General features: G+C 39.2%; 1 protein-coding gene across 3 annotated transcripts in view; it reads right to left on the reverse strand.

Annotated features, from left to right (window-relative positions):
* Positions 1–187: 187 nt before the first annotated feature.
* lrrk2 (leucine-rich repeat kinase 2) overlaps positions 188–12,309 on the reverse strand; it is a 37,043-nt gene continuing 24,921 nt past the window's right edge. For all 3 annotated transcript variants that reach the window (XM_038707236.1, XM_038707234.1, XM_038707237.1), the window contains exons 33-52: positions 11,919–12,007; positions 11,626–11,813; positions 11,350–11,504; positions 11,085–11,231; positions 10,537–10,728; positions 10,188–10,334; positions 9,895–10,007; positions 9,515–9,705; positions 8,974–9,134; positions 7,442–7,612; positions 6,995–7,095; positions 6,552–6,761; positions 5,606–5,799; positions 4,620–4,692; positions 4,254–4,444; positions 2,949–3,101; positions 2,131–2,357; positions 1,370–1,438; positions 1,139–1,275; positions 188–892 (exon numbers count right to left, since the gene is read on the reverse strand). In XM_038707236.1, coding sequence (XP_038563164.1) covers positions 1,151–1,275; positions 1,370–1,438; positions 2,131–2,357; positions 2,949–3,101; positions 4,254–4,444; positions 4,620–4,692; positions 5,606–5,799; positions 6,552–6,761; positions 6,995–7,095; positions 7,442–7,612; positions 8,974–9,134; positions 9,515–9,705; positions 9,895–10,007; positions 10,188–10,334; positions 10,537–10,728; positions 11,085–11,231; positions 11,350–11,504; positions 11,626–11,813; positions 11,919–12,007 — 2,897 coding nt within the window. In that variant the 3' untranslated portion in view covers positions 188–892; positions 1,139–1,150. The remainder of the gene's footprint in view (positions 893–1,138; positions 1,276–1,369; positions 1,439–2,130; positions 2,358–2,948; positions 3,102–4,253; positions 4,445–4,619; positions 4,693–5,605; positions 5,800–6,551; positions 6,762–6,994; positions 7,096–7,441; positions 7,613–8,973; positions 9,135–9,514; positions 9,706–9,894; positions 10,008–10,187; positions 10,335–10,536; positions 10,729–11,084; positions 11,232–11,349; positions 11,505–11,625; positions 11,814–11,918; positions 12,008–12,309) is intronic.

Consider the following 12,309-nt stretch of genomic DNA (forward strand, 5'->3'; position numbering starts at 1 on the left):
TTACATTTTTTTGTCTTGTCTTGTCTTCTCATTGAATTGCAGTTTTACTGAGACCAAATTTCAGCATGTTCCCAATATGTGTCATTATCCATCTGAAATATACCTTAAGAGAAATATCTTAATGTAAATGCCATAATATCAAACATACAAATACAAAATACTTAATATAAAGAAATCAGTAATCAACTTCTGTGTACAGACTTACTTTACTAAAATAACCATTTTTGTAAATAATACTCTGACAACAACATTTAAAAAAAGCCATTACAGTACATAAAATAGCATTAACTGACTTCTGTTTGACTCCATCAGAGAGAGTTATTTTAGGTAACATGACAAAAAGTATGTACAAAGCGGGCAGCATTTGAGAAGTCTTGTGTCCTGTTTTTGGAGTGAACAAGCTCAGAGGTACACACACACACACACGAGAATAAATAATCAAATATACACTTTTAGAGGCTTTTTTCCTTTGGCTTTCTTTCCATTTTGTTTTTTTTAACTTACTACAGGTAAATAAACATCACTATTCATGAGGAGCAGGAGATCTTCCTGAACATCTGCACTGCTCTCAGCCCTGATAACAACACAAATGAGACCATCTGTGTCCCTTTTAGAAAAATTTCTCTCTTCACAAATGACAGATTATCTTTATCTGGCAAAATGTGGCACATTTCATAAGTGCATCTTCCAAAGAAGAAAAAACGAAATTTCTTCAATCAAATTCTTTTGATTGATTCTCTGCAATGTGATCCCCTCTGAAGTTCTTGGTCTTCCAGGGTCGGTACACTGGAAAGTACGTATGGCTGTCAGAAAACGAGGTAAAACATCCCCTTAAATGTGTACTGCTGACACATTGATCCGTTGGAGAGTTGATCCCTTTTTGAAAAACATTCTGTAAAAAAAAAAAAATGTATAAAAAATTCAATAAAACAATGGTACTATTATCACCACCCCAGCACCACCACTAATACTACTACTACTACTACTACTACTAGTACTACTACTACTACTACTACTACTACTACTACTAGTACTACTACTACTGGTTAGGGCTGGGCAATATGGTTGAAATCATTATCAATTACCAACTCTTCATTTGTGTGTAAAGAAGAAGAAACAGCGGGTATAAAATACATACAAACATGTTGGTTCAGTCATGATGGAGCTGCTCTCTCATTTTGGCTGCGATCTGCTCTCTTTTCTCGCAGTGTCTGTTCAGGTCTTTGACTTCCATGGGCAGCATGCTGTTCCACACCATCAGCACCGACTCACTGCCTAAGAGGAGAGACAAACTCGCACTTTACACCAATGTAGAGAAACTCACACAGCGAGACAACTGTTTTTGTGTGCAACAAACCATGACACTCACCAAACTGAGTCTTGTCTTGTGGGACTCTTCTGCCCAAAACCAGCACCACATTCTTCCAGTTTAGTGTTTCTATTCATGAAAAGAAATTCTGTAATTACTGTCGACGAGACACAGAGGCTTGACACAAAAGCTTGTTTAGATGCAGCATGTTGCTATTGTATTATGTTGTTTTTACTGATTCAGCTTCCATCCTTTTTATTTAAATTAATATTCCTACTCACTAAGTGTTAGCACTGCTGCATTGTGTATGTATTTAAAGAAAAGAAACAGGTCTGCTGCTTCTTTATGAACCCAGTAAAAAGTAAAAAAGACATCTTGATCTTTTGATCTTGAAGTTTGCAAAATGCAAACAAAATGACTGAATAACTGAGCAGAAAACACAATTTCTCCAGTTAAGAGGCACCTGAGCTGCCTAATGTCCTGTGATTATCAGCAGCGCATATGAAACAACATATATACATTACATACACACGCTAATTAGGCAATTATATGAGTAAAGATTATATTAGGTAACAAAATCCCTCTATATATATATATATATATATCTCCAATGAGATCATTTAGTATAAATGGGGTGCCTGTGGTGTATTGTAATGAAGTTTCTGTCACAATACGTACGTCTCTCAACAACAACACGTCTACACACAGACAGATAAGACAAAATATCGCAGTGACTTGTATATGTGGCACCATGTTGGCATGACATAAACATAAATACATGCAAAAATAATTAAATAAATAAGTAAAAGTTAGGCACTCACCTATGAGTGCAGAGGCGATGCAGCGGACAGAAACGCAGCAGGGGCCGATGACCTGCAGCGTCTGGTGTTTGGAGAGCTCCAGCAGTAGCAGATGGCCCCCTCTAGTGCCGATCCAGAGAGTTGCAGCACTCTGCACCAGCAGGGCCTTCACTCTGGCCCAGGAGGGTGCTGCCTCAGTGGGCAGCTCCACCTCGCTGCCCTGCCTGCCTCTGCAACCAGAGTCATGTCTGCAGGGAGAGGACTGAGTCATTAACATACAGCTGCAGTCACGTGGAAAACACCTGAATCTCCAAAATGTCAGTTTCTGGAAGGCTGTAAGACTGTTACAGCACACTATGGACTAAATAGGGTCTACTATATCCTATACTATAGGGACATACTGTTACTGTCTATCTGAGGCACCGAAATATGTTTGATTTTAGATACATTTTTCTTTTGATGTTAACACTGTGTTTGTGTTGTTTCTGCACTCCAAAGATCACTTAATAGTCAAACAGTTTGTCACATCTTCAAATTTGAGAACAAAAATCAACAGATCTGTACATGGAGCTCATTCTCTCTATTCAGCCACACTGGCTATTTTTGATTATGTTAACTACTTGAATCTTTTGTTTATTCAGGTCGGGAAACACTTACTCCAAAAACAACTAAACACAGTTAAACAATACACAGCAACATGAAAGATATTGGTCAATGTGACTGAAAGTTCAACTGTGGAACAAACTTTAATTTACAAGCAGGTAATCACCAGCAGTGCACAGGTCAAAGCCACTGAGCCCTGAAATACATTTAACAAATATGTGTGTGTGTGTGTGTACCTGATGATCTGAGCACAGTCGATGCAGTCCACCATCCTCTCACTTCTCTTATCCCAAACCTCAACAGTTGTTGTCCCAGCTTTGCTTAGGTAAACGTATTTATCTACAACCATTCGAGACACACACGCTTCAGCCCCCAACCACCGCTGCTGCCTGAAGGGCACACACACACACACACACACACTGTACTGTTATACCAATGACATACTGAATGCTCTTAACTTTAAACTCATGATTCACTTTAATCCTAATTCTATACATTATTCTCATCTTGTTAGGAAAACCTACATTTATTATGTTTTTTTAATCTCTTCTCCAAACAGCAAAATTTAATTTCATACAAAGACCATTTATAATCTTTTAATACAGGAAACTGCCTTGGTAAGTATCAAAGTACAAATGCTCATTCTTCAGTCCCACCCACTAGTGTTGTAGTACCCAAGACCAGTCTTAAGACCACTTTATGATGGTCTCGTCTCTAACTCGACCGAATTTGTACTCGGTCTTGTCTCAGTCTCGGACATTGAGGACTCAGGATTTAATTTCAAGACCAGTCAAGACCATAACTTTGGGAATATCAATAAATTGCTTTTGCATTGTCTGATTTATTTGTTAACATCCTAACTTTGATTGGAGGTGAAACGTATTGCTTCAAATGCAACCAATAACCAATAACCCAATTAAAAAGGGGTGGCTGTGGTAGAGCGGGTTGCCTGTTAATCGGAAGGTTGTCGGTTCAATCAGGCTTGGGCAAGATACCGAACCCCGAATAGCCCCTGGTTCAGCCAGTGTATAAATGTGTGTGAATGCCAGTGTATGAATGTTTGAGCACAGTGAATGTAGTGTAAAGGCACTATACAAATATGGAGCATTTACATTAATGACTGTCACCCCTCCCTGCTATGGAAAGCATGGAAAAGAAGTGCTGAATAAAGATGCCTATGTTGATTTCAGTGGGTGTTTGGGAATGTGGATCTTTCAGATCAATTCGATTCTATGATCTTGTTCCACAAATTTTATTGTGTGTCATGTGGGGAAATGGTCTTTTATCTTGACTCGGTCTCACCCTCCCTCAGTCTTGGTCTTGACTTGGTCTCAGCCTCTAAAAGTCTTGTCTCGGTCTCGATAAACTATGGTCTTGGTCTTGATTAGGTCTTGGTTTGGGCTGTCTTGACTACAACCCTACCACCCAGCTCAACACACAATTTGAGCTGATTTGGACCACTAACCTTGCCTTTCCAAACCTGTTTACCTGCACGTTCAACTACAAGCTCCCTCTCATTTCCCTACATGACATGGACTCACTGGAAGATGATTTTTGGTCTGGTGTCAATGGTTTTGCAGACTTCGTAGTCGGCCGTGAAGGAGAGGATCTTGGTCCCACAGCCAGCCCACACAGACCTGCTGTCCAGCAAATGCATGGACTGGCTGAGACACATGACAGGCGTGTTGACGTTTCCCACAGTGAGAGTTTTAACTGGCTGACCGTTCTCCTGCTGGAAAGAGGAGAACAAGAGGAAAATGAAGGTCCAAATTGCTGCTGGATACAGTGTTGTACATGGGAGAATGATATGAGAGTAACAACTGAGCAAAATGACAGAACATTAAACAGCGATTAAACAAAAATTAATAAGTAATAATAATTTAAATGATTTAATATCTAATATTTACCTCGAGTACAGAGTCCTCATAAATAGTGAGAATTCCATCAGCTGTCCCAACCAGCAAGTAACTCTTTCTTTGGCTGAAAAGTAATGGAAAACAATAAAAGGTGCTATTTAAAAAAAGTTGAAGATTCAGCATAATGATCTGTTTTACATGTGCACATACCGTAATAAGTCATTTGAGGATCCAGAAGACTTGGTGACTACAGTGGTGACACTCTAATGTAATTGCCTAAACTTCTAACCATTGCCTAACAATATTAATAATCATTCACCGTTTCAGGCAGGAATATCTAAAACTATTTGCTGGATTAAAAATTTGCTGTATGCAGCACATTCATGGTATGTAGAATCTGAAATCTAATGTTTGTGTGATGCCTGATTTGTTCTAGTCTTGTTTTTGCTGCACAAAAGATATAGAAATCTTACAGGCAGATTACCAATAATTTCATAAGGCACTTTAGCTGAAAGAGCTTGAGATCCACGAGTATAGCGTTGTTTCCTCTTACATTTGATGTCTTTTACACGTTCTTTTACTATTACTATTATTATTTTGTCTTTTATGTATATATTGTTTTTATCCATAACCTTTTTCTTTTCCTTATACTAATTATTAACATTTTACTATTATTACACTCTTTATATTGAGCTGTGAGATTGTTTAGTGTTTTCCTTTCTCATTGTTCCTTTCCTCTCCTCGAGTGTTCATTCAAGGCTGGGAGACAATCTCTGTTCCCCAAAACACAGAAACCTAGACTGTGTAAATGATTATGCATCCCTTTGCTCTGGGCCAGACGCCCAAAGCTGCCCTAAGCAGCAGGTCTCTGGACCAGCTGATTTTCTGTTGTGGTTCTTCTCTGTCATTCTCTTTTTATTAATACATTCTTCAAAGACAACAGTTGGTTGTTACTAAATTATTTGCTTAATCCCTCCAAAGCAATATACAATTTCCACAATATAGTGTACATTTTTTGTGTTTTTACAGACACTTACGTGCGACGAGTGTGTGCATGGAAGTACAGTGAGGTGACAGCATCCGTGACATTCGCCAGGTGGTGCCAAGTAGACGTGTCCTGAGTACTGATGACCACTAAGGAGCCAGATTGGGTGCCAGCCACCAGCCAATCACAGGTCTCATTTGGGATTTGGACAGTCACAAGACACAAAACGGGGCTGGTGTCAATCTCCTGTAGAAGAATCAGAACCAATTCGTAAACATAAAGTATGAGCTGGAAAAGCAAACAAGTTGCAATAAAAACACACTCAAAGAGTTGAACAATTAATAATAAATGTGAAGACTTGGTGGACTGCAAAGAAAAACAAAAAAATATTGTGTGTCTGAATTCATGTCTGTCTTCAGTATCTCTGTGGTAGGTGGTTTCCTGCAAACACCATGACTTCACAAACTTTTAGCACGAGCGATCCTACTAGGATTCAAATAGCATCTACCAATCATAGGTCTCTATTAGTGCTTCACTGATACATCAGTGAGATGAGTAAATCTAGAAAGGTTCGTACCATACTTATTCACAGCTAAACAACATTTGAGCGTATTACACATTTCTATTAAAATATATATTTTCAATATGAAAATGTATTATAGTTACAATACGTCTGTGATGAAACAGGTTTGACTAGTCACGAACTTTAATGCCAAATATATAAGCAAAGGGAAACAATGCACATGTGACATGATGACACGATTATAAATTTAAAGAGCTGTTTGTACTTAACGCCCATAGATGGCACCTTATACATGGTCACATCTCTTATATTGCATGCACATTCATATGGCTGCTATGTTCACAGAATAAATGGTTAGTGGCTCACAGTGACGTGCAAGGATTTACATCTTGGTTCTTACGTGCGTTGAATTTAAAACCAAACAAAAAGGTAAATCAAGATAATATTCAGTCCTGACATTCAGTGATGTTGGTACCTGTGTAGTAGCTGTGTTGGTGTCCAGGTCCACGGCTGTGATGAAGCCATGTTTCTGGGTGCTGCTGCCTCCACCCAGCCAGGCTCTGTGGCTGTTGGAGGGCCCGTCACTGCCACAGCTCAATGTGAAGCACTCAGCATTGAACGTCCCTGAAACCACCAGCTCCCTCATCAGGCACAACATCTCCCCTGAATTCAGCCTGTCAAACACCTGCACACATTACAGAAGACAAATACTTGTTGACTGTGTGTTACATGTGCTCTGAAATCATGAAGCACGCTCTAATTAAAGCCACTATTTGTCTTGGTGCATTTTTTTATAGTCCCACTGGGGCTGTTCCACTGTAGCTTGTCTTTACACTGCTCTGCCTTCTCTAACTTTCTCAGTACAAATTAAAACACCAGCACTCTCTAAACACAGTCACACAGTCTTCAGGTCCTAACCTGTGCAGAAGTAGGTCGACCCTGAGGGCTTTCTCTCAAACAGTCCTTCATGAGTGCCTGGAAGCCCGGCCAAGGAGAGCAACCGTAGTGTTTTACTGGATCTGTGTACAAGACAGTGAACATGTCAGTAATTGTTCTCTGACTTTACTTCAATCTGTAAATAAATGTTAAACAAGAGATCTATGGCATTCATAACTTTGAACATGACAAATTTTCTTACATAAAACAAGAACAATAAATTCAATTTAACCGAAATCACCAAACGCCTTCTTCTCAGGAAAGAATTTATGTATTGTATACTTTATAAATGAAATTTAAGTATCTGGCAAACAGCAGCTTACATCAAAACATGTAGCAACAATGTACAGTAACAAGAGTTGATTTCAGGTTACAGAGACTTTCTTCAACTAATGTTTACGCTTTCAGAAAGAACTCTTTAATTATTACCTGGCAGTTTTCCCTGCACTGCAACCTCATCAAACTCACTGGGGAACTTCATGCCGTCAGAGATGCGCTCACCACAGGTCAGGAGGTCGTAGAGTAGCAGGCCGAATGAGAACACATCAGCCTGCTGGTTATAGATCACATTACCTCGGGCCACCTCTGGTGCTCGGAAACCTGCCAGACATACAGCAATCAATTTTAAAAGTTATACATATTGTAAACATACACTAGAACTTAAACAGTAGTCCTGTTTAGTCGGGGGGAATTTAAATTTAATTGAAAACTATGTAAGAATAAGCAAATCAACAGAATGACAGCTCTTCACATATTCAGCTCAGAAGTTTAATGAGCAGGATGACCTTAAATGTAATAATCTAATTTAATGATCTGAGACATATTGACACGCTATCAGAATGCATCAAGGATACTGATAACCACATGCCTAGTTAAACAGTGACATGACAGAAATCCTGGTTATTAGGGGAAAGACTAACAGACCAGAAATCTCTTTTAAATTGTCAAAATTGTAGTATCAGTAGTAAAAGTATCACACAAGTCAAAAACATTATCATCACAGACATTGTCATCCTGGACACTGACCTCACTTTCCAGAGCAACATAAACAGCACAGTTAAAAGCGGATTTTATCATTTAAGAAATACTGCAACGGTGAGAAGCTTTTTATTCCAGGAGGACGCTGAAAACATTGCGCATGTTTTTTTATTTCAGCTAGACTACTGTAAGGTGCAGCTCAAAGGAACAGCTAAATAAACATGTCGGTCGACTGCAGTTACTCCAGTATGCAGCTGCTAGAGTTTTGGAAAAAGGAAATACAACCATTTAACACATGTACTGAGATCATTACAATGGCTCCAGGTATATTTTAGAATTGATTTTAAAATTTTTTAAGATATTTCTTTTAAGGCCCTACATGGTCTGGTACCTCAATATCTATTCAGGTATGGAACAGGCTTGGTTATTCACCAGGTCTCCACAAAAATGGTGAAACTGCCTTAAGCTTTTACGCTCCAAGCCGCAGGAACTTCCTACCCATCATGTTAGGTGTGCCCCAATGCTATCATTGTTTAAGTCTGGTTTTCTTAACTAATATTTTATTTTATTCTTACTTATTCATTGGTATTAACTCACATCTCTTATTATTTGTATTGGTGAACTGTTGGTCTTAATTATCATTTGATTCTTAATTTTTTTTAATGGTTTTAATTAATGTCTTATTATTTTTTAGTGGTCAGTTGCTGGATTTAATTGTTTTGTATTATTTAATAATTTTAATCCAACTTTCCTAATGGTTTATCTTATGTCTTATCCATGTGTCTGTTTTATTATTTTTTATTTATTTTTTATAATTATTTCTATTTTATCTTTATACTATCCACATCCACGTTTCTATGTCTGCAACATCCGTGGAAGCTCCTGCTCAGTGCAGTGATTCCACCTGGAATGAAATGTGCTACATAAATAAAGTTTTGCTTGCTTGCTAATAAGGATGTTTAATGTTTGAGGAGGCGTCTAACCTGGAGTGCCCTCTGAGCTCCTCACTCCCATGCTGCAGCAGTACTGGGCGATGCCATAGTCTGTAATCTTGGCGATGATCTCAGAGTCAGTCTTCAGGTTGAACAGAAGGACGTTGTGGGGCTTAAGATCCCGATAGATGATCATGGCTGAGTGAAGGTACCTGATCACACAGATTTAAAAAAAAATATATCAAAATTTTCACACTGTAGTTTTCAAATTTGAATATAATTTGAATTGATTGAAGATCTGTTTTTGTTTTAAATTAGTCAATATCCTAATAAGAGTCCTAATGTTAATTTTGGTTAATGTTTGTCAGGATTGTGAAGACAGTAGCTCTGAACTTAGCTTACATCAAAATTACACTGTTTTGTATCATATTATAATTTGGTTACACAAGACTTTCCAAAACCTTTGTGCAATGCCCAAACTCTTTGAGGAAATAATCAACTAACTTTCCAATTATTCAATTTATTCTAAAGGAAAATTATACTGGACAGGCTAAACAAGACAAGGAATGTGAATCAATCCCTAACTTTCTACCTGAGTCCATCGGCCACCTGCAGGGCGATTCTGTGCTGGAGCTTTCGGTTGAGGCCGCCGTTCTCATGTTCAAATAGGGAATCCAGTGAGCCTCGCAGAGCCAGCTCCATCACCAGGACATGCGGAGCTGTGCCGGCTGCCAGCAGACCTACCAGGCTGGGGTGACAGAGGCGACCCAACACCACCAACTCCTGGAGAAAAGCAAACAATGAAAAGGAGTGAAGTAAGTGATTTTAGCAGTAAACTACAGGTTGGAAAAGTCTGGTGTCCAGAAAAATCACCACTTTGATTTCTACAATAATATAATAATACAATACAAACAATAATGCAATATTTCAGTGACTGCTGAGGTCTTGAGCAATGCACTGTTTCAGTTGTACCTGTCTGAGGAGTCTGTAGATGTAAAGCTCAGATGCATGCTTGTTGAATATTTTCACAGCTACTTCTTCATTTTTGTAGACACCTCGATAGACAGTCCCAAAGCCACCGTCCCCTGTAAACAAAATATGTAATATATTTATAGGTTTCATTTAACTAGCCACAAGCATAGAGCAATAACAGAAACATCAGAGAGGAAACAATGGAGATTATGGTCTTGTAACTTTATATCAAAACAGTTATTTAAAAAACATAAACACAGAAATTATACTGTGTGGGAATGACATTGGCGCACCCAGTCGGTTCTCTTTAGACATATCTACAGCCAGTTCTTCACTGTCCAGTATTGTTCCTGCAGGCTGGTCACTCAGTACCAAGTCAGGAGCAATCTGAGAGATTGGAAGTGTGCAGCGGGAGTCCTCCGGTTTCACCAGCAGAAAATCTATGATCAGTAATGTAATCATCAACATAATAGATGTTAGATAATCAGAACCATGCATGTGGAATGATTAAAGTAAGGTGCTTCTTAATACTTTTAGAAACCAAACACAATGTGCTTTGCCCCAGTTTTTATGTATTAAAAGAAAGAATATTCTTGAATTTATAATGCCAAAACGGGTTGTTTTTTGGTGTGATTTATGTACCGTTGTCAAAGCAGGTAAACAGGTCCTCAAGCAGACTCTTGCTCCACTCCTGCCCGTCCTCAAAGCTGTAGAGAGCCCACTTCTTCACCAGAGCCTCACCACTGCCGTGCATGTCAGTGTTCAGCAGGCCAGGAAACCATTCCTCCAGCAGGGAGTCGATGTGATCCACCACCTGACCCAGCAGCACCCGACCTGGCGGGAGAGAGACAAAACGTTTAACAATGCACCAGTGATGGTCATCATCACTGACGTGATCACTACTAGCAACAGAATAGTAACTTCTTCTGTGACTGCACTGGTACAAGCATTGTGATACAATCTTTTGCAATACTGTCAATACACTGGCATGGCATATTGCTATTTATAGTCATTTATTTATATGGGTTTACATATTCTCTGTTAACTTTAATCTGTGCTCACTAAGAATATGTAAAACACTCAGTTGTCTATAATATGATTAAAACTGAAGGAGCTTCATCGTCTGTCGTTCACTATGGTCAATTAAACAGGATAGTTTCTAGATATTTAGAGTTTTTAAACAATGGCACCTTTGCGTGAAGAGGGCACAGTTATCTTCACAAAGCTGGAGGGGTTCTCCTCCACTGAGGCAGCCTCCACTAGACAGTAGGCCTCTGGGGACCAGCTCAAGTACACGCCTCTCCTCCAGTAGATTCGGTTGGGTCGCAACACTTTTTCTTGATAACACACACAGCAAGATAATTCATTTAGTAAATCACTGGGTACTGTCTTTGAATTTGTAGTGGCAGCACCCCTGATGAAACAGTGACTGTGTCTGCTATACGTTCAGTTTACCTCGTCCACACAGTAAGTAAGAAGAAAACTCCAGTAAGCGACTGATCTGACGAGACCAATAATCCATGGGGAAGTATGGCATCTCATACAGACGCACAATCAACTCTGAGTTCTCACAGTGAGGGAGCTCAATCACCGGTCTGTGTTCAGACAAGCTGTAAAGAAAGAGTGGTTAGAGACAGTGAAATATTTTGATATGTTAATTAACTTATTTGGTCTCTCTACAGTGGCACAATGCAAAAACACAGACATCTGTAGCTGCAAATTTAAACAAACCTGCTGGGCACCAGAAGCTGGTCGTCGCCAAAGGGTACAGCAATCTGAAACTTCTCGAGCAGTTTGAAGAACTGTGTCAGGTGGCTTTTGGGGAAACATTTGGTCTCGAACAGAAACTTCTCCACCACTGAGCGCTGAACAACTCCTTTAGGATGCTCCCAGAAGCCACAGCTCTTAAATGTCATTTTCTAAACAGAGAACAGACAACACCTGCATCTGTGCACAGATCTTGAACAATCATGTAGGAGTGTGAACATATGTGTGATTGTCACTGTGTGTTTAGATGAGGCTACCTGAGAGATGATGTTGCACAACCACTGTGGGTCGATGAAGTAGAGCTCTTGGAGCTGAAGTGCAGGATCATCAAAGTGCAGTAAAACCCCTTCAGGGACAGAAGAAGAAAAAAAGGCATGATATATTTTTGATCCTCGAGACAATATTTAAAACGTTAAAGTAATCATGAAATTTCAGTGTGTTGTTAAATTTATACAATCACACATCTCAGAGGCATCCTGTTCTCTGCCTGCTGCATGTACCACTGCATAATTCAATTAAGTAGGTACAGCTGTGAGTCAAAGGTAATCCAGGTTATACTGCAGGGTTTTGTCAGTAGGAGTACAGTATATTATAGTATGTTGTGATGTTAAGATGGACCGCTGAGTGATAAAATCAAGATCATCTATT

The sequence above is a fragment of the Micropterus salmoides genome, unplaced genomic scaffold (genome assembly GCF_014851395.1).
Source record: "Micropterus salmoides isolate LMB-PRFRI ecotype aquatic unplaced genomic scaffold, ASM1485139v1 Ms_hic_scaffold_8, whole genome shotgun sequence".
NCBI classification, from domain to species: domain Eukaryota; kingdom Metazoa; phylum Chordata; class Actinopteri; order Centrarchiformes; family Centrarchidae; genus Micropterus; species Micropterus salmoides.